The 21,954-nt window shown below is 54.9% G+C and overlaps 1 protein-coding gene across 1 annotated transcript; it reads left to right on the plus strand.

Annotated features, from left to right (window-relative positions):
• The first annotated feature begins 828 nt into the window (after positions 1-828).
• On the plus strand, positions 829-16,669 carry MMRN2 (multimerin 2). The gene is made up of 7 exons (XM_012651249.1): positions 829-1,027; positions 8,733-8,861; positions 8,941-9,047; positions 9,146-9,226; positions 9,958-10,131; positions 10,289-12,103; positions 15,287-16,669. Exons 1-7 carry the CDS (start codon positions 864-866, stop codon positions 15,661-15,663), a joined length of 2,847 nt encoding a protein of 948 aa, XP_012506703.1. The 5' UTR covers positions 829-863; the 3' UTR covers positions 15,664-16,669.
• The last annotated feature ends 5,285 nt before the right edge of the window (positions 16,670-21,954 follow it).

The raw sequence follows: 21,954 nt of genomic DNA on the forward strand, positions 1-21,954 counted from the left end.
GACGCATCTTAACCCATCCTGCCCCTCATGCATTCGCTGCCTTGCCCACCCACGGCGTGGGCCCTGGCTGGGTGCTCTCGGGCTGGGGGCTGCTGTGTCTGCGCTGTACCTGGGGAGACAGGCACAGAGCGGGGAGGCACCTTGGCTGTTGCCCCCGCGTCCCAGGTAGGGCAGGGGTCAGGCCATGCAGGCCTGTCAGATGAGACAGGCCAACCTCCCAGACCGATCTGGGTTGACCAGCTACCCACCAGCATCCTGGATGCCCCTGGCCCCAGGCTCTGCAGAACCAGTCGGAGGAGCTGGGAGGGGCACGCAAAGGACTTCCCCAGGCCCTGGCCCCTGGCTGCACGCTGTGCCACCCCAGAATAGCTTCTTTCCTTCTCTGAGGCTCCACCCACCAGCTGGCTCCCACAGCCCAGCAGTGAAAGATGCTGAGGAGGCACGATGTGCCCCCCACTTCCTGGCCAGCAGCGTGAATGGGCAGCGGGTCCCCGAGACCAACCCCACCGCTTCCTGCAGCCCCACCTTGAGGCTTATGCGCTTCTCCTGGCTCCCAGGGAGCAGGTTCCCATGGGGACGCGTTTGGTGGGGCCACCCCTTGTGTCTCCCACACCCCCAGTGTCCCTGAGCCAAGTCCTCTTGGGGTACAGGGAACGGCCTGCGTGGTTGGTGGCCCCTGTGGGGAGCAGGCAAGGGCGGGGCAGGGGCCGGATGAGACCCACCGGGTGGGCCGGCCCAGGCCACTTCCTCTCTTTGTTGTCCCCGTGTTTTCTTTTCCTTCTGAGATTTAACTTGAAACCAACGTCACTGGCAGTTTCTGGAGTCACTTGCTGAGCCAAGCCTAAGCCTGTCCCACCACCAAGATGATCCTGACTCTGCTGCTCGGCCTCGGGGGGCCCCTAGCCTGGGGACTGCTGGGGGCCTGGGCTCAGGCCCCTGGTACTGGGTTCTCTGACCCACACAGCTCCAGGCTGCCTGGGGTCTGGAGCGCAGAGGCTGAGGACACCAGCAGGGACCCTGTTGGACGGTAAGACGGCCTGGATCTTGGCAGAGGTCATGATGCAGGACCTGGGTCCCAGCTCATCCAGAGCAGGGCCTCTCTTCCCCATCTGTGAAATGGGCTGATGTTGTCCCTCTGCTGGGCCAGCTGTGAGGCTTAACCGGGCTCTCCTTCCAGGGGCCACCCCCAGACAGCCTGGACTGGATGCTCCGGGGTCCGCCTAAGAATGACAGGGAGTTCCCTGTCTGAGCCATGGCAAGGAACAGGGCCTTGGACAGCGAGGGAACAGCTCCTGCCGTCAATCACCCAGCATGGGGGTGCTGAGGGACAGTGGCCCTGGACGTTCCAGCTGGCCTGGCCATGGCTTCTCTTCTTCGAAAGAAATCAATTCTGAAAGCTGAGCCCCAGCAAGTCTGGCCCGGCCTAAGCCACAGAGGACAGATGCTCCTGGGGCTGGGGTTTTGAACTGAGTCCCCGGGGCCCAGCCCCGATTGCCCAGCGTGAGAAGAGAGGGACCCCTGCTCTCCAGAGCACAGGGGGCAGGGGCATCTGGGGAGCTCTGCCTCGGCGCCCCTGGGAAGGGGAGGGGTGGTCTTGCGACTTGGACCCCCGACACCGTCTTCCAACGTTCTATTCGTCCAGGGTCCAGGCCGCTCCTGCTGACAAGGTGCTGGGCCTGTGGGTCCCACCAGGGGCTGTGGTGGCCCTGGAGCCTCATCTGCAACCACAGAAGAGCAGCAGGTGCCATTTACTGCACGGTCTCTGGGCACCTTGCCAAGGGTTTCTCAGTGAACCCCCCCCAGAGCCTGAGGCTCGGAGAGGCTGAGCAGCTCACCAGGGTCACACAGCTAGGGCGAGCCGAGGCAGCATCTGAGTGTGACTGCAGAGCTCACGCTGGACCCTGAGAGTGGAGCGCTCAGAGGCAGCCCACCCCCAGATGCCCTACCCCAGCCCCGGCTGCCCCCGTGTCCCTCACACACCAGGTTGGTTGGTTGAGTACATCTGTGTGGGTTTGGAGGGTGAGGGGGGCCCATTCGCATTCACCCAGCGTCTCCCGTCTGGATGTACGACAGTCACCATGACGCTGGCTCACAGAACGGATCTGCCTGGGACAGTCTCGGGCAGCTTTGCATTTCCAGGTGAAGGTTTGTTGGGCACTTTCCCGACAGCAGATTTGACCCGGGAGAGGCAGGGCTGAGAGTTAAGTGCACATCAGCCCACAGGCCCTTCGCGAGCCGGGCTGGCCTCGGAGAAGCCCCCTCCTGCCGGCTCCCAGGTCTTCTCAGGGCCGGAGGCGTGGGCGATTCTTGGGGGTGGGGCGAATCCAGTCACCCAGCTCTGATTTCAGGACCAAGGACCACGTCTTCCCTCCCCAGAGCTCCATGCCTGGGTCTCTGGGCCCCCTTCCTCCCTCGGAGGACAGTGGTCAGGAAGGAGGAGGGAGCTGCTTGGTCGTGGGGAGGGACTTGGATCCCTTGGCCTCAGGGAGCAGGCTGGGTCCCCTCAGCCGTTCCCTGGGGGTCTCATATGGGAAGGTGCGCACAGGTACACCCGGGCCAGCAATACCCAGGTCCCAAGCCTGGGACCGCCCTGACTGCTGGGGTCTCCTTCCCACAGCCCTAGAAGCTGCGTCCCCACAGGCCGGCCAAGTTATCCAGCATCCGGAGAGCTGGTGAGAAAGGAAGGAAACACTGCGGCTTCCTGGACTAATTGCTTCCCAGGCTCCTGTGATGGGAGGCGGAAGTGCGCTCCAGTCCCCTCCTGGAAACCCCGCACTCCAGCAGCAGGGCTGGTGACACCATTAGTGACTAGGCCTCCAGCCTGCATTTGCCCTCAGGCCTGTTTGCAGAGCCCGGTGGGGGCAGGCCCTGGACACAGACCCTGTAAGAGCCTTAAACGACTGTGTCTGTGGACTGCAGGTGGGGATGGCGGAGGGACATGGTTTACTGCTTCCCAGGTGCTTGGGGACCTCAAGGGCCCTAGCCTGGGGAGCCAGCAGCGTGAGTGCTGGGAGTCCGAAAGGAGGAGGCCCTTTCCGTGCTCCCAGGCGTGGTGGGGTGTTTCGATTGTGGGTTCTTCAGACCCAGGACTTGCTGCCCCAGTGCGACTGTGTCTGCTGCGGTAGGGACCTACTGACCCCCAGGCAAGGTGGCCCATCTACCACTTGCTGTGACAGCTCAAGGGGTGGGGACGCTACCCAGGGCCACAGAGCCAGGGCCCCCCAGGCATCCTCCGTCCTATCCCCTAAGACAGTGGTAGTGTACGGGGTGCTGCTCCCAACAGCCTGGCCGCTGTCGCCAGCACCCAGCCTCTCCCGGGCCCTCACACAAGGAGCACCTGAGATTTTGCCCGCCGGGGGGTCGAGCCCCAGAGGAGTCCAGCATATGGCTGGAGGTCACACAGGAGGAGGGCAGAGCCCAGGCCAAGGTCTCTGGGCCACACTGCACCTCCTGCTCCCACTCCTGCGCCGGGCCACGTGGCCCTGGCCATGAGCAGGGAAGAGCCCCCAGGCCCACACTCAGGGAACCTGAGGGGGCCTCAGGCTTCTCTGCCAAGGCCCCTTTCTGCTCAAGGACAAAGCCCTGTGAGTTTCTCCCCTGGGACAGTTACGTTAATGGCTGGATCAAGGCCTCAGAAAACAAGGCTGCTGAGAGTACGCCCTCCCTCCGCAGGACCACGTGGGCCCAGCAGGAGGTGGGTGTACTGGCTGCAAAGAGGCTTTCCAGGCCATTTACATAATGGCCTCCGGCAGCCACAGCCATTATGCGGAAGGCTGGGCTAACGGCCCCTTCCCTGCGGGACGCTCCCTCTGCCTCCCCCACCCCTGCGCTCCAGGATGAGGCTTCTCCACGTTTCCAGAACCAGGGGAAGGGCCTGTTCAAGGTCACCCTGGGTTCAGAGAGCAGAAGCGCTGAGAGCCCAGGCCTCCCAGCTCCCAGTTAGAAGGTGCAAAGGGGCCAGGAGACTGTCCCATCTGGGGCGGGCTAAGGGCAGGCCCAAGCCAGACCGGAGAGCCCCTTCCGCCCCCACCGCCCCGCACCAAACTCTGGGCTGCCCCCTCCCCCTCCGTAGACCACTGGGAGATGGGGGCACCCAGCGGGGCTCCCCAAGGGAGGACACAAAGAGGGAGGGGGCCTGCGACGGAGGGGCAGAGAGAACAATGGGCACTTCAGCAAGTTGGGCAGGGGGCACAGGCGCCTAGGGCCAGCACGAAGCTGCCAAGAGGAGGAGGAAACCAAAGCAAAGGTCAGGAATGTTCCCAGGGCTTCTGGGCCAGCAGCCTGCATGGTGCCAAGGGAGGGACTGCCCAGGGTGGGGGAGTGCGGGCCAGAATAGTGGCTGCTGGAGCCCAAGATTCCGGAGGCCAGAAGAGAAAGTTCCTGGGCAGGAAGGGTGGGCGGCATAGTTTTCAGTTCCAGGAGCTGGAGGTGGAAAGTCCTGGTCACTCCTGGCACGCTGGACCAGGCCAGGCACGCTGGGGCCACAGGCCTTCCAGGCCCTCTGCAGCAGGTCAGAGGGTGTGCGAGAAATGGAACTTTGTTTAGAGACCGTGTTTCTTAAACCTTGGCACTAATGACATTTTGGACTCGCGAATTCCCTGTGGGGGTGTGGGGGCTGTCCTGTGTATTGTAGGGTGTTTGGCGGCATCTTTGGCCCCCACCCACTATACACCAGTCACGGGTAGCACCCAGCACGCAGTTGTGACAATACGCCTGGGGACAGTCCCGTCTCCTCCCGTTCAGAACCACTGGTTTAGAGAGGTGCTTTTCCCTAGGGCTGAGCTTGAGTTCCAGGAATTTATAGGGGGCCCAGGGCAGGTGTCTGTGCAGGCAGGCGTCTCACCCAGGGTTCCAGAGCCCCAGTGTTGAGCGAGCAGTCCTTCCTTTCTTCCGTCCTCATCTTGATGTGCTCCCTTTTGCCCACTTCCGAATCCCTTGGGGATGCACAGGCCCCTTCCTGGTCCCCGTCCCATTGATTGGTTTGCCAAACCCTGTGCCAGTGCCCATGGTTTTCATTACTTGGCTTTAGAGATGGTCTTGACAGTTAGAAGAGAAACTCCCTACTCATAGTTGTCTTCCAGAATGTTCTTGCTATTCATCTGCATTTTCTATTCCAGATGGAAATAATTTTATTTATTTTTTTTAAGTTTTATTTTTATTAGTTATACATATCTACAGGCAGGGGTCAGAAAACTTTGAACACCCGTTTTTGTTAATAAAGCTTTATTGGAACACGGCCAGGCTCGTTCATGTACACATTGTCGGCGACTGCCCTCCTGCTATGATGGCAGAGTTGTGCAGATGTGACAGAGTCTATGTGGCCTAAAACAGCCTAAAATCAAGGCCAGCATCAGGGGCATGTGGCCTTGCAGGTGCACACAAGGCCCTGAACTCCGAAGGGCCCCACACTTGGTGTCACCATCCCGAAATTCTTGATAATACTTGAACAAGAGGCCCCACATTTTCATTGTGTGCCGGGCCGTGCATATTACGTAGCTGATCTTGTGTGAAATATTTACTCCCTGTCCCTTTAGAGAAAAAGTCTGCTGACCCTCTGGGTTAGAGGGAACTGCTGCAGTTGTGTTAAGACAGTCAGAAGCCCAGCCTCCTCTGATCCCGAAAGGCAATGACTTTCAATTTTTTAGGTGATTCTTTCACAGTTACCTGTGTCTCTAAATAACATGCTTATATTGCTGCTCGGGAGGTAGCGCTATCTGTGACTCGCTCTCCTTCCTACCCCACACCACAACCCCAAAGCACATGCGTGTGCACACATCCATGCACTATACTGCTACTTAGGGTTGAACCTTGAAACAAACTAGGAATCTTTTTCTCCTCCCTGCGCACTTTTGGTCTTCCCTGGAGTAAAAAATTGTCTTGCTCTTTTGTTTAGTTTTCTGCGTCTTTGTCAACTCAATTCCAAACTCTCAGCCAGCTGCCCACATGTGCTCTCGACATCTCATTCACATCAGGTGTTTGACCAGCTGCGTCCTCTTGGAGATGCTGCTCCCAGAGCCTCCAAGTGTGCCCCAGTCCGACTGTGGCCCTCTGTCCCCACAGCCCACTGTTGTCCTGGGCGCTCCCTTCACCTGGTTCCACGTTGGAACCTGTTTCCTGATACCAGGCTTTCTCTTTCTTGGTTTTCTCTCTCGTTTTGGTGAAGCACTTCCCAAGGCATAGCAGTTCAGTCCTGGGCTGTACCTTAGCATGACCCAGAGAGTTTTAAAATGCTGATGCTCAGGTCCCAACCTCAGGGAGTCTGTGATGAGGCCCAGAGACTTTTTTTTTTTGACAGTCTCGCTCTGTCGCCCTGGGTAGAGTGCAGTGGTGTCATCATAGCTCACTGCAACCTCAAACTCCTGGGCTCAAGTGATCTTCCTGCCTCAGCCTCCTAAGTAGCTGGGACTACAGGCGCGCATCACAACACCTGGCGAATTTTTCTGTCTTTAGTAGAAACGGGGTCTCGCTCTTGCTCAGGCTGGTCTCAAACTCCGGAGCTCAAGCGATGCTCCCACCTCGGCCCCCAGGGTGCTAGGATTACAGGCGTGAGTCACTGTTCCCGGCCTGCTTCTTTATTTTTCTTATCTTCTCTCTCCTATTTTTCATCTCTTTGTTTGTTCTTCTTTTAGGGAATTTTCTTTAACTATACCCTCTAACATTTCTATTAAATTTCCTTTTCATTTTTACTGTTATGTTTTTAATTTCCAAGGGTTCTTTTTTGTTCCCGGAATGTTCACCCCTCCTATCTCCCTTTTTTAAAATATAGCTTCCTGTTCTTGTTTCTTGGGTGCAGTAACTTCTCTTATCAATCTGGAAATATTAGTGGAATTTTTTGGGACGTTCACTCTCCTTGCACAGTCTTGGTTTTCTCCAAGTTGACTTTTTTCCTTTTGCTCATTTTGACCTCCTCTTTGTAACGGAGATGTTTCTGGGGGTGATCCTTGGATGTCTGCTCTCATAAGAGGAGGGAGACTGAGAAGCTGACCAGAAGCCGGGGTGTATGGATGTGGCTTTCTGGTCTGTGTTGCAGTGGGATGCTCTGGCTGGGCTATTTCACTGGGGAACCCTGAAGTCAGCATCTTTGGGTCATTTCCTCTTGGGCTGGGCCATTTTCCTGAAGAGCTTTTCTAATCTGCAGCAGAGGGTGGCAGCTGCCACCAGGCTTCTGGGAGCCAAGTGGGAAAGTAGGCTGGCGGGGGTTCAGCACTCAAAATGGACAGGGCCACTCGATCCCCTCAGTCCTCCCCCTGCCTTTCCCACCAATATCCCTGTGTGACAGTGCCTGATGGCCCCAGGACAAAGACTGGCCCCGGAGAATAAAATCCCAGCACTGATAGCGACTCCATTACCAAGGCCCCTGCCTCTAATATCTCACAAATATGGCCACCGCTCCCACATCCACCATCCTCAGTCCAAGCTGCCCTCAACTCCCCGCCGGACCCCTGGTATAACTGCCTGCGTCTTACCCCTGGCTCCTTTCTGCAACCAGGAACCAGGGTTCGTGTCACTTCCCTGCTGAAGCCCCTCTGTGACTTCCCATGCCCTCAGGACAGTCCAGCTCTTCCTCAAGGTCTGGCCTCTCCTGATGTCCCCAGCCTCCCTCTGCACCCTCCCAGCCCCCTCACAGCTCTTGCTGCCTCATCTGACGCTCCCTTTAAGACACGGTCCAGTGATCTCCTCCTGAAAGTATCTCCAGATCCTGGCGCCCATCATCCCTTCTGTGCTGAGTGCCTGCTCTCCCTTGGGACCCTGAAGGGAAGGTCTGCACCTCCATACCTGGCCCCTGGCCCCCAAGAGGTGCTGAGCTGAGTGGGCCTCGGAGGTCATTGCCACCTGCAACTCTGGAGAGCTTTGCCCTGGGAGCTGACTGCCGGGGGAAGCGCCCTCTGAGCCCGTCCGCTGACCCATGGAGCCAGCCACCGGGTCAGTGAGCTGGGGCTCTGCCAGCATGAGTGTCCCCCCAGTCCTCGGCCCCACAGCACATGCTGGAGAAGGGCAGACATGGACAGGTTACCTCTCAAGGGTTCGGCATGCTGAGTATGACCCCCAGCCCCTGCAGGACCTCTGTGTAGTGGCCTTTCTCAGAAAGGAGACTGCTCGCCAGCTGCTTTCCTTCCCCTACAGCAACTGCTTGAAAGTCCATGTCTATAACCGTCCTAATGGGCGTGGCCAAGTGGCCGGTGCCCTTGCTGTGGTCTCTGGTGAGGAAAGATGTGGGCAGTGACCGGGCAGGCTGCCAGGAACGGGGCCGCGCAGCCGCGTTCACAGAGCACGTGTCAGGAGCCAGGCACCTGTCTCATCCGCCCCTGAGAGGAAGGCACTTCGATCTGCTCGCGTAGATGGGGAACTGAAACTCCCTAACTGCCTCGCTCAAGCTCACACAGGCGGAGAGAGTGACGGATTTGAATCCAGGACTCTCCAGCCCCAGCTCCACCCTGCTGCCTCCTGGCACCAGGAGAAACAGTGACAGCCCTTCTGGCTCTGCGAGTAATTTTGCTGTGTGATTTTGGGGGCTCCTCAGCCTCTCTGTGCTGACCTGGGGAGGCTTCAGGAAGGCGGTGGAGCAGGTGCCCTCCGCAGCCTGGGGATGAATAATGCAGAGCGCTCCCTGCTCAGGCTAACGGAGTCCCGGATTCCAGCACCGGGTGGGGAGGCGGGGTGGGCGCTCTGCACCAGCGCCCCCTGTTGACCGGGTGTGGCTCAGCAGCCCTCTCCTCTGGCTCGTTTTCCAGTAACTGGTGCCCCTACCAGAAGTCCAAGCTGGTCACCTTGGTAGCCGCTTGCAAAACGGAGAAATTCCTCGTCCACTCGCAGCAGCCGTGTCCACAGGGGGCTCCAGACTGCCAGAAAGTCAAAGTCATGTGAGTGCGGGAGGACGGGCCACTCGCCCAGGCCCCATGGGCTCACCTTGGAGTCACTGAGCCAGCCCTCCTCCCCCAGGTACCGCGTGGCCCACAAGCCGGTGTACCAGGTCAAGCAGAAGGTGCTTACCTCCGTGGCCTGGAGGTGCTGCCCAGGCTTTGGGGGGCCCGACTGCCAGCACCAAGGTAGGGCTCCCTGCAGCGCCCCCCCCCCCGCCGCCCCGACCTCTGGTTAAGCAGCTCCTCTGACTGCTGGAGGCAACATCCCACACTTTTTTCTGCAGATCCCACGGCAACTCCGGAGCCTGAAGATGCAGGTGATGACCACCGGCAGCCTGGGGACGGGCCAGTCAGCGTGGCACCTGGTGTGTTGCTTTCCTGGGAGTGGGGGGCAGGCAGGCTGGCAGAGCCATGTGTCCTGCTCTTTCTCCCCTGATAGGGCAGTGCCATTTCAGGAAAACCTTGCCCCAGAGTCAGCAGGAACTCCTCTGAGGCCCTGAGCCACCTTCCCCCTCGGGGGCCAGGTTCACAGGGCCATCGGCTGCCTGTCTGCTGGTTGAGCACACATTCCCTTTCCCTTGACCCCATTTTCTGGGAAGAACTGGTTTGTTGGCACTTTCCTTGCCCCTGAACCCATGCCTGGAAGAAGCATTCTCGGCCTCCTCTATCCCCCAACCAGCGCCAGGAGGTCATGCTGGCACTGGTCTTGGAGTCAGCACAGGAAACCCACCAAGGGACTCCATTTGCCAGAGGCTCTTTTGAGGCTGGGCCCAAGATTGAGATGGCAAATGAGTTTTGTCCTGTGGTGAACTACTGTTCATAAGGGCTGTGGTGAATGATGTGAGGCCACATCCATATGCTGAGGACGGGAGCATGCCAGGATTGATTAGTCATGTCTGCTGTGAGCGTGGGAGGCAGGGAGGGCTCACTTGCTATGCATTTGCCCTCCTGGTGCTAAAGGTTGCAAAAGTCTTGCTCAGAGGACATCAGCATGTACCTCCCCTGCTCTCAGCCCCCAAATCTCCTTCTCTGAACCTCATGATCTGCCCAGGCCTGGTGAGTTAGCCCTTGACTCTTACGTGTGATGTGTATTCAGGCCACCCTGTTGCTGAGATCAACGAGCTTGAGGTGCAACAGGAACTGCAGGAACGCCTGCTGAGAGATCTCCAGAATGACATTCACGAGGTGGCAGACAGCCTGCCAGGCCTGTGGAAGGCCCTGGCTAGTAACCTCACAGCCACAACAGAGGCCAATGGAACACAGCAGCTGGGTGAGTGGCAGGCTCTAGAGGCAGAGGCAGAGCCACATGGAGAGGGGAGGGCTGGAAGAGGTGGGAAGGCTCAGACCTCAGAGGACTACGCTAGTCCCAGCCTGGGGAGGGGCGTCTGCTTCTGCAGGGCTTTTGTAAAAATGTGTGTCTGTTGCAGAGTTTCCTGGTAGCTCCTTAGAGCAAGTGTTGCTGCCCCACTTGGACACCTTCCTGAAAGTGCATTTCAGCCCCATCTGGCGGAGCTTTAACGAAAGCCTGCATGGCCTCTTCCAGGCCATAAGAAACCTGTCTCTTGATGTGGAAGCCAACCGCCAGGCCATCAAGAGGATTCAGGACACTGCCGTGGCCAGGGCTGACTTCCAGGAGCTCGGTGCCAAATTTGAAGCCAAGGTCCAGGAGAACACCCAGAGGGTGGGCCAGCTGCGGCAGGACGTGGAGGACCGCCTGCACACTCAGCTCCTCTCCCTGCACCACTCCCTCTCTGAGGTCCAGGCTGATGTGGACACCAAGTTGAAGCGGCTGCACAAGGCCCAGGAGGCCCCAGGGACCAATGGCAGCCTGGTGGTGGCAGCTGCGGGGGCTGGCGCAAGGCCAGAGCCGGAGAGCCTGCAGGCCAGGCTGGGCCAGCTGCAGAGGAACCTCTCCGCGCTGCACGTGGCCATGGGCCAGAGGGAAGACGAGCTGCAGAACACCCTCAAGGACATGAGGACCACCCTGGCCCAGCACGCGGATGAAATTAAGGAGCTGTACTCCGAATCGGACGAGACCTTCGATCAGATCAGCAAGGTGGAGCGGCAGGTGGAGGAGCTGCAGGTGAACCACACGGCGCTGCGGGAGCTGCGGGTGATCCTCATGGAGAAGTCTCTGATCATGGAGGAGAACAAAGAGGACGTGGAGCGGCAGCTGCTGGAGCTCAACCTCACCCTGCAGCACCTGCAGGGTGGCCACGCCGACCTCATCAAGTATGTCAAGGACTGCAACTGCCAGAAGCTCTACTTTGACCTGGACGTCATCCGGGAGGGCCAGAGGGACGCCACGCGCGCCCTGGAGGAGACCCAGGTGAGCCTGGACGAGCGGCGCCAGCTGGACGGCTCCTCCCTGCAGGCCCTGAGGAGCGCCGTGGACGCCGTGACGCTGGCCGTGGACGCGCACACAGCGGAGGGCGAGCGGGCGCGGGCCGCCACGGCGCGGCTCCGGAGCCAGCTGCAGGCGCTGGACGGCGAGGTGGGCGCGCTGAAGGCGGCCGCGGGCGAGACCCGCCGCGAGGTGCGCCAGCTGCACAGCTCCTTCGCCGCCCTGCTGGAGGACGCGCTGCGCCACGAGGCCGTGCTGGCCGCCCTCTTCGGGGAGGAGGTGATGGAGGAGATGTCGGAGCAGGCGCCCGGGCCGCTGCCCCTGCGCTACGAGCAGATCCACATCGCCCTGCAGGACGCAGCCAGCGGGCTGCAAGAGCAGGCACTCGGCTGGGACGCGCTGGCCGCCCGGGTGGCCGCCCTGGAGCAGGCCGCGGGCCGAGGCGCACAGCCCCCACGGCCGGCGGAGCGCCTGGAGCCCAGCCGCGACGCGGGCGCGCAGGAGGCCGGCGCCACGGCCCTGGCCGGGCTGGCGCAGGAGCTGCAGCGCCTGAGCTCAGATGTGAAGCGGGCCGCGCGGTGCTGTGAGGCCTCCGGGGCCGCCTCGCTCAACGGCTCGCTCGAGGGCCTCCACGGCGCGCTCCGCGCCACCGAGCGCAGCTTGGAGCGGCACCTGCACCTCTTCCACGGCCTCTTTGGGAACTTCCAAGGACTTGTGGCCGCTAATGTCAGCCTAGACCTGGGGAAGCTGCAGGCCATGCTGAGCAGGAGAGGGAAGAAGCAGCAGAAAGGCCTGGAAGCTCCCCGGAAGAGGGACAAGAAGCAGGTGGAGCCTTTGGCGGACGCACATGTCACAGGGCCGGTACAAGCTGCCTTGGGCGCTGAGCTCTGGGAGGCAGGTGAGTTTCTGGGCCCGGGAGACCAGGGGATTCCAGGGGCCAGGATCAAAGAGAACAGCATGGTCATGGGTCACCCCTACTCAGGGTCCACCTTCCCCTTGACCCACTTTCTTTTCAGGGCTATGGGCCTGTTAGGCTACCTAGAGTATGGAGGGGCAGGAGAAGTCACAAGGACCAACTGCTGACGCCAGAGCCTATGAGCTGGCAGAGCCCCCTCCTCGCTGCTGTCCCCAGCTCACGCACACACACGCTGGGTGCCTGCTGCTCCTGCTGCAGAGGGAGGGGGCGCCACCCCCCTTCCATGGGGCTTCCTCAAATCCCTCCATCTCTGCTCTTCACCCCCATGTGTCTTTAACCAGCTTACCACTGTATACAGGGCGTGTGTGGGCTGGGGCCGGAGCCACCTGCCATGGCAGTGCCCCACAAGTGCAGCAGCGGTCCCCCTTATCTGCTGTTCTGCTTTCCACAATTTGAGTTTCCAGCATCAACCACGGTCCAAAAATAGGCAAATACAGTACAATAAGATGTTTTGAAAGAGAAACCACATTCACATTTTTATTTCAGTATAATTGGTCTATTTTATTATTAGTTATTGTTGTTAATCTCTTACTGTGCCTGACTTATAAGTTAAACCTTATCACAGGCATGTATAGGAAAAAATATAGTCTGTAGAGGGTCTGGTCCGATCTGTGGTCTCGGGCATCCACCGGGGGTCATCCCCATGGATGGGAGGGGACTGCTGTCCAGGGAAAAGCTGAGCCCTGAGAGGAGCTCATTCTCTCCTTGTGTGTCCCACAATAGTTAACCTGGCTCACCGCCCTGTGCCAGGGCCCCTGCAGTGCCCCTTCTTGGGCTGTGTGGTGAGGAATCATCACAGCAGCTCAAGGATGCACTCATTATCAATAACTGCCACCTTTCCCCAAACTGAGGCTCAAACAGGGCAAGTGTCCTGCTCCCACGGTCGGTGAGCGGCACAGAGGAGCGCTGGACTCCTCTAGAGTCCAACGCTTTCTCTAGAGTGCTGGCTCTCCCCCTTGGAAAGGCCCTCAATGGCTGGTGCCTCCAGGGCCCTGGGCTGTGGGCCGGGAACTGGCTCCCAGGCTGAAGCCATGTGTGGCCAACCTTCCCATCCCCTCCCTGAATGTGGCCCTGGGAAGGCACCACTAGGCTCTGTGCCTCAAGCAACTCTGCCCAAGGCGGGCACCACTCCTCCCGCAGATGCAGGGCTAAGCACACAGCTGTCATCTTGGCTGTCTATACCCTGGTGCAGCCTGGCCCGTGGGAAGTCCAAGGCCTTGTTCAAGGTCCCACCCCCGACCCTCACGGCCCAGGAGGCAGTGTGGAGCAATGGGAAGAGCCTAGGCTCCAGCATCACTTGTCTCAGTTTCTTCCTCTGTAAAATGGGAGCATCACTGCCCACATCAACGGGTTGATATGAAGGCAGATACATTTACCAGATACCTCGCACAAGGCTCAGCACATGCAGGAACCCAGTCCATGTTTTCCCATTTCCCCAGCATGTTCAGGGCGGAGGCTGTGTCCACCACCTACCCTAACTCTTCCATCCTTTTTCCTCTAGAGTGTCGCAAGGCCTCAGTATGCTAATGACTTTCACAATTTGCCTATGGTTTAGGTATCTGTGTTTACCACTGCCATATTTTATAATTTAAAAAAAAAAATGTTTTCCTTAAAAACAAAGTCCCCTTATTCGTCTTGCAAGTTGTAGGGCTTGAATTTGCGCCCTGCAGGGACCGGCACTCTCCATTTGCACGGGCCCACACCTGCCGAGGGGCTGCTGGGCGCACTGGCTGGGATGGGAGCTGGGGGCTGGGGGCGCAGGCCGCACACCGCGGGGTCCCAGGCCGTCCTGCGGCTGGGCGGGAGCCCCACCTGCTGGGCGCTGGGGGGACTGCGGAGGCCGAGCGGGCCTCCGACTTGGCGCGATCTTACACAAACAGGAACGCTATTCTGAAGTCACTGATTCTCAGAAAAACTTCCACCACTGGAGAAAAGAAAAATTCTGTCATTCACAAGGCTATTGCTGGATTGGGAGCCAAAGAGCTGGGGCTCTATTCTGGAACATAAGCGGCCGACTGCTGTGCAAACTGCTCCTCTTCTAGGCCTTGGTTTCATCCCCTGAGAAACGGGATCGTGGTCTCAGCTCCTCGAGAGCGAGCGCCTCGAGGGAACCCACGGGGGACTGACCTTGGTGCCACGGCCAGTGTCGCGGCCGGGACTCACCCACCCTTCCCGTCCCGTGGCCCTGCCCTCCCCGGGCCAACCGGCCAGGCAGCGCCGCTGGCTCCTTGCTGGCTGTAGGGTCCCCGCCCACGTGGCCGGTCCTCTGCCCCCATGCCTGCGCATGCGCCGGGCACCTGCGCCGTCTGTCCCAGCGTTACTGTCCTCCCAAGGCTGGCTCGTGTGCTCCTGCAGGTGGGAGAAGTGAGAAGAACATCTGAAATCAAGAGACCCAAGATCTGCTTCCAGCTTGGTAATTAACTGGTTGTGTAGTCTGGAGCAACAAGCTTTCTGGGCCTCAGTTTCCCCATCTGTAACCCCAGGACTCTGTGCAACATTTTGAAAGCCACCTCAAGAAGACCAGCTTGAAGAGGCTTCCTTTCCCCGGCCCCACCTGCTCGTTCCTTCTTTCTCTACGGTCCTGTGCCCACTATCCAGCAGGAGCCACGCTTCACTGCTCCGCCGTGATCTCCCTATGTCAGCCTCATTACCTTGAGGTTGGGTAGTATTTTCTTTCTTTCCCCTGGGTATCTCAGGATTCCTACCAGGTAGCAGTGGTTTGGGAGCAGAGGCCTGGGTTCCTTCCACAGTCTACCGTTTCCAAACCGTGTGGCCGTGGGCACCAGGTTAGGCACGCAGCAGCCTCAGTTCCCTCAATCAGGCATACTTTTCTCTCAAGAAAGTTGGAAAAGGGACCACACAAGAAACAGAGTGCTTTGTTAAAATGTACATCAGTTGAGACAACAGACTCGTATTTTCCCTTCTCTGGATTCATGAAAAACTGAGAATTGGCCATTTAGCTCCTGCTCCTGGCAATAACATTACTATTGGGAAACGTGTATTAACATGTCCAGTAATACAGTGAGAAAGGCAGGTCTCAGTGTTTAATTTCCCATTCGGGGGAGTGAGGGACAAGTCACTGAGCACTTTCCTTCTGTGTTTCAGGCACCCCTGTGGCCTTCTATGCCGGCTTTTCAGAAGGGACAGCTGCCCTGCAGACAGTGAAGTTCAACACTACATACGTCAACGTTGGCAGCAGCTACTTCCCTGAACACGGCTACTTCCGAGCCCCTGAGCGTGGTGTCTACCTCTTTGCAGTGAGCATTGAATTTGGGCCAGGGCCAGGCACCGGGCAGCTGGTGTTTGGAGGTCATCGTCGGACCCCAGTCTGTACCACTGGGCAGAAGGGTACAGCAACCACCTTTGCGATGGCTGAGCTGCAAAAGGGGGAGAGGGTGTGGTTTGAGTTAACCCAGGGATCAGTAACAAAGAGAAGCCTGCCGGGCACTGCATTTGGGGGCTTCCTGCTGTTCAAGACCTGAGCCCTGGGCCCAGCTCTGGTCAGACATCATGGACTCGCCTGGCTCTCCTCGGCCTGGGGCTCTGGCAAGGGATGGTCTGGAGACCACCATCCAGTTGGTCTAGCTCTTCCCCGGAAACTTTCTGCAAAGACACTGTGGCGTAGCCACACTGGGTTTGGCTATTTCTCAGTGATGAAGAGGACTAGAATGCTTCTCCGGTGGGACCTGGGCGTGGTGTGCCTCCTTAGACAGCGCGGCCTGGATGCCAGCTCTCTGCCACGCCCTGAATTCTACAACTGCTTTGGTGTTTTGCTCCTCCTGTGGTTGGAAACTTCCGTACAACACTTTAAACCTTTCTCTTGCTTCCTCTTCTCCCTAATCGTATGCTAGAAAAGCCATTCTTTCCCAGAAGGAATGTTTAAAATGGAGGTGACATTTTGGCCAATATTGGAAACTTAGCCTCCAGCCACTACAGGGCAATAGCGTTAAACCAATCCCTTTGGTCTCTGTCGGTCAGAATTGGAGACAGAGGACTGGCTGAGTTAACCAAGGGAAACGGGATTAGTGTCTTTTCTATAGTTTCAGTCATTCCTTGTATTTATCTGTAATTTTAATTTCATGACTTTTTCTCCTTGCCTCGCACAGGGGAAAGGGCAACGCATGCCAAGCATGAACTAAATGTGTACAGCCCGTCACCGTTTTACTTCCTCCAGTATCTTAGGACCACCCTCATTCTTAGCATCTCTAACCAGGAAGGGAGCTGAGGGAGGAAGCGAAGGAAGAGATCTCTCTCGGTAATGATCAACTTTGGAATAAAGCAATGCCCTTCAAACCTCTGCCTCGTTTACTTCTGGAGAGCAGAAACATCGGTAAAGCAGGTAGACGTATGGGACAGAACAAAAGTGCGTGGGGTAAATGTGACTTTCATTGTTCCAGGTCGGATTTGACTTCAGTTTCAATTAATTCTACGTAGAGCACTCAGAGGCCTCCACACTAGGCAATGACACTAATACTGGACTGGACAGTACAGCTCGGAGTCGCAGGTATTCCTGCAGTATCAACATACGGCTTTCAAAAAGTTATAGATCCTTAAGTAGACAGGCTTGAGAAAGCAATCATGTAGTTGTTGGAAAATAAAGTGTTTTTTTTGGTAGTGGGTATTCAATATTTGTTGAATATGCTCTTTGTAAGAAAATCAAACTGGACTTGGGAGCAAGTTGGTTGTTGGGGTTAACAAGGTTACCGGCACTTTTCATTGGTTTCTGGGGGTCATCAATTCAAGTAATTGTTCCTTTGAGGTTTCTGGTTTTCACCATGAAGCTTTGCGTGCTCAATGTTCTAAGGTCAAGGTTAAAATGAACAGTATGAGGCTGGGCGCGGTGGCTCACGCCTGTAATCCTAGCTCTCTGGGAGGCCGAGGCAGGCGGATTGTTTGGGCTCAGGAGTTCGAAACAGCCTGAGCAAGAGCGAGACCCCGTCTCTACTAAAAATAGAAATTAATTGGACAACTAAAAAAATACATAGAAAAAATTAGCCGGGCATGTTGGTGCATGCCTGTAGTCCCAGCTACTCGGGAGGCTGAGGCAGGAGGATCGCTTGAGCCCAGGAGTGTGAGCTAGGATGACGCCACAGCACTCTAGCCCGGGCAACACAGTGAGACTCTCTCAAAAAAAAAAAAAAATGAACAGTATGCCAGGCCACTCTGCCACTGATGGTTTGACCTTAGGGTAAATCCCCACCTCTCTCGAACTTTTCCCATCTGTAGTGTGAGGTGGTTAGTCTAACAGCTCTCGTGAAGTATTCTAGTATTTTATCATCTTGACCATAGGCGTGAATCTAGCTCACCCCCAGTGCCACTCTCAGCTGCCACGACCAATCCTGACTCGAGACTTCATGGGCTTGGGCCACTCCAGACCACAGATGGAAACCCAGTAGCGGGGGCTACCCTTGCTGCTGGCCATGCCATGCTGCTCAATCTTGCTGTTATTGGTCAGGCTCTGCTGATGACCAAGTTGAAACACGGTAATACGGTCTTATCATCTAAGGCTTTCATTTGGAATTTATTGCACTAATAAGCAGAGTGAATCGATCCCTCCATAAAGGGTACACGTCATCCAACCTTCGTATGGTTGGCGCTCTTCGATAGGAAAGTGATAACTGGTAAACTCTGCCAGAAGTGTGTATAAGTCACCCAGAAGTTTCTGGGATGAAACTAGACAAATAATGGTCCTTTTAGATAGGATATTTTCCATGCAACAAAACATACATGATTAAATTTCGTAAAACCTTAACAAGTGCAAATTTTGTTTAAATAGTTCTATAATTAGGACCCCAGATCAGTAAGAATTCTATAGTTCATCTGGCCAGGCATGGTAGCTCACGCCTGTAATCCCAGTGCTTTGTGGGGCTGAGGTGGGAAGATGGCTTGAGGCCAGGAGTTCAAGATCTGCCTGGGAAACATAGCAAGAATCTGTCTCTTAAAAAAAAAAAAAAAATTAGCTGGGCATGGTGTGCCCATAGTTCTAGCTAGCTACTGGGGAGGCTAAGGTGGGAAGATCATTTGAGCCTAGGAGTTTGAGGTTACAGTGAGCTATGATGGTGCCAGCCTGGGCAACAGAACAAGGCTCTGTCTCAAAAACAAACAAAAACCCAGGAGGCATCTAGTAACTCTGGATGGAGACCCAGTAACACCCTTCCACTTGTGGCACCAGAATACCGCAGTGGACCCAGCACACAGTGGAACCCTCCCCAAGCCTGATGGGGGAAAAGAACGTGTAAGAATATTCAAAAATATCAGAAAACAAGAAAGGGTACCATAAACACATCAGGAAACTTTAGTAATTCCTGAAAAATAAGAAGTAGAAGGGATCAGGTATAAAATGAAACGGAGCAGGAAATCACAACCCAAAACATGTGAGACGGCTGGAGAGGTGGGAGTGTGTCCGGGTGCCCCAGACTCACTCAGCCCTTCACATGCTTGGGGTCAATGGAGGCAGCAGCAGTAGAGCCGGGAGGCCACCTGGAGCCCCACTCTCAGGGCTGCTGCTGACCCTCTGGAGGCAGGGAGCTCCCACACCCAGATAAGCCCAGAGACGTCTCCACAGACCACAACATAATGTCAGAATAATTCTTGTCCTTTACTCTCATTTCAGAAACACTGAGAAGAGGCTATGCTGTACGGTCTATAAAAATATTTCTTAAAATCCTCCTTTCCTGTCACACCCCAGCTCCTCTAGTATCCCTTTATCTCAAAAACAAAAGCTCTCTTGGCCGGGCGCAGTGGCTCACGCCTGTAATCCTAGCACTCTGGGAGGCCGAGGCGGGTGGATCGCTCAAGGTCAGGAGTTCGAGACCAGCCTGAGCAAGAGTGAGACCCCTGTGTCTACTAAAAATAGAAATTATTTGGACAACTAAAAATCTATGTAGAAAAAATTAGCCGGGCGTGGTGGCCCAGCTACTCGGGAGGCTGAGGCAGGAGGATCGCTTGAGCCTAAGAGTTTGAGGTTGCTGTGACCTGGGCTGACGCCATGGCACTCTACTCTGGGCAACAGAGTGAGACTCTGTCTCAAAAAAAAAAGCTCTCCCGCCTGCAGCCTGGGCATCATTCTTCCATCCTCCTCAAGGAAGGCCCCCAAGCCTGTCCTGACGATGACAGAACTCTGCGTGGTAGGCGAGGTGAACAGAGTGGGCAAAGCTGGAATCCTCCCAAGCAGGCAAGAGGGGACAGGATTGTTTATTTTCGCTCTAACAAAGAGCTGCAGGAAGCTGAGGAACGCAGAGGTGAACAGGTATTCATTAATACGAAGGTGAGCAGCCATCCCCAAATTGCCAAGCATCTGTGGAAAACTATTAATAGCATCATGAACAAGAAGATCCAAAACTCGACAAACTAAGATTTTGGAACATACTTGATACATCTCCAGAAACACAGGAAATTAGAAATTTTAACTTGGATTATGATTCTAAATACCATCACCCTTAAACAGAACCAGAATGCCTTGGAGAAATGGCTGACTCCAGGCCGGGGCAAGGAAAGTACAAGAGGAGCCTGGAATCTCTTAATGTGCCCAAAAGTAAGAGGTGAGACGGGCACATGTCCAAAGGACTCAGGAGCCAGCTTGATGAACTCCCAGTAGCCAAGTCTGGGTCAATGTGGGCACCAAAACAATAATGACCTAATAGACTATAACCCATTGAATAAAACAAGAATCCACGAGTCCATCCTGATAAAAAAAAAAAAAAAATGAGAAGGGAAAAGCTCTTCCTTAGAGCAGAATGCCAATTGACAAATAAATATAGATGTAATAATGGAATTAGAAAGATCACCACTTTGCAACCATTGATTCAGACAAGAATCACTGATGGATGCCAAAACATAGTCTCAAACTATCTCCCATAATTTACTCATTACAAGGGGGAAAGGTTAACTTTAGAGAAAGCAGCGCCACCTCTCCGACCGATGCGGACATCATCAATCATGAGACCCGCTGACGTCACGTCACGGCCCCCAGCTGAGAGGCACCGATGAGCACCAAGTCCACAAAAGCTCTGGCTTTACTCTAAAAATGTCCGCACCACAAAGGAGCCATTTCAGGTTAAAGGAGAACCAGGACCTGAGCCCAGATTCAGGACCAGGAAAATGTGTTCTCAGGTCTTCACTAGAATAGGCGAAACTTGGATAAGGTCTGTGGGGGATGGTACTGTTGGTAATTGCAATGGTATCAACGTTAATTTTCCTGGTTTTGATAGCTGTACATAATTGGTTAAGTAATAAAATATAAATATTCTTGAAGTATTTAGTATTAAAGGGGCATCAGTTCTGTAACTTACTCCAAATAGTTTAGAATAAAAATGTGTGTGTGTGTGTGTGTGTGTGTGTACATCAATGAACATTACAAACAGTACAAGATGAGATTTTGTGATTCTTGTATACACACACACACACACACACACGGCAAAGCAATTGTGCAAAATGTTAGCAGTTTATGAATCTGGGTGAAGGGTAAATTCCTTATACTATTCACGCAACTTCTCTGGAAGTTTGAAATTATTTCAAAATAAAGTTAAAATAGGCCAGGCGCGGTGGCTCATGCCTGTAATCCTAGCTCTCTGGGAGGCCGAGGCGGGCGGATTGTTTGAGCTCAGGAGTTCGAAACCACCCTGAGCAAGAGCGAGACCCCGTCTCTACTAAAAATAGAAAGAAATGAATCAGACAACTAAAAATATATAGAAAAAATTAGCCGGGCATGGTGGCGCATGCCTGTAGTCCCAGCTACTTGGGAGGCTGAGGCAGAAGGATTGCTTGAGCCCAGGAGTTTGAGGTTGCTGTGAGCTAGTCTGACGCCACAGCACTCACTCTAGCCCGGGCAAAAGAGTGAGACTCTGTCTCAAAAAAAATAAAGTTAAAATAAAACTTGATTGTTGAAATAAACTTGGTAGACAGGCTGAAAAAAGCAGATGGTAGGATGACACAGATGAGAAACATGTTAAGAAATACGGAAGAAACATTTAGGCGACTTGCAATTTGTCTAACAGAAGTTCTAGATCTAGAAAGAGAAAAGTAAAAAGGTAAGGGAGGAAACAAAAAATAATGGGAGAAAGTTTCCCAGGCCCAAGAAACATCAAAAGAATCCAACTAGTACTAAGCAACAGAATGAATGCATCTAGGAAAGGCAAGTTGAAACTTCAAGACATCAAGAATAAAAAGGTTGGTCCGAGTGCAGTGGTGTTTACAACTAATTCATCACAACCAGTTACAGATGCCTTTGTTCCTTCTCCACTCCCACTGCTTCACTTGACCAGGCTTAAAAAAAAAAAAATTAACAAAAAAAAAGAATAAAAAGAAAATAAAGTTAAAATAAAATCTGGTTGTTGAAACAAAAAGCTCAGTGGATGGGCTGAAAAAGGCACAGGTTTCTTGAAAATAAATTAAGATGTGTGTCACAAACTAGACCCATTTCAGACGTCCCACGGACAAGGGGAGCTGGGCGATGAGGGGGTGCTATGTTCAGAGTTAGATGCTATCTCCAGCCGAACTTCTAGCCAAGTGTGAGGACAGGATCAAGTAATAAAAATTGCTTTTTAAATTATGGCTAGACGGAGGAATAAGTTCTAGTGCTCCATACCAGGGTCCCCGACCTATGGTGAGCTGTGTAATTATTTCATTATGTATTACAATGTAATAATAATAAAGTGCACAATCAATGTAACGCACTTCAATCATCCCCAAACCATCCCCTCATCTCCCCGATCCATGGAAAAATTGTCTTTCATGAAAATGGTCCCTGGTACCAAAAAAGTTGGGGACTGCTG

This window comes from Propithecus coquereli, unplaced genomic scaffold (genome assembly GCF_000956105.1).
Source record: "Propithecus coquereli isolate 6110/MARCELLA unplaced genomic scaffold, Pcoq_1.0 Scaffold351, whole genome shotgun sequence".
NCBI classification, from domain to species: domain Eukaryota; kingdom Metazoa; phylum Chordata; class Mammalia; order Primates; family Indriidae; genus Propithecus; species Propithecus coquereli.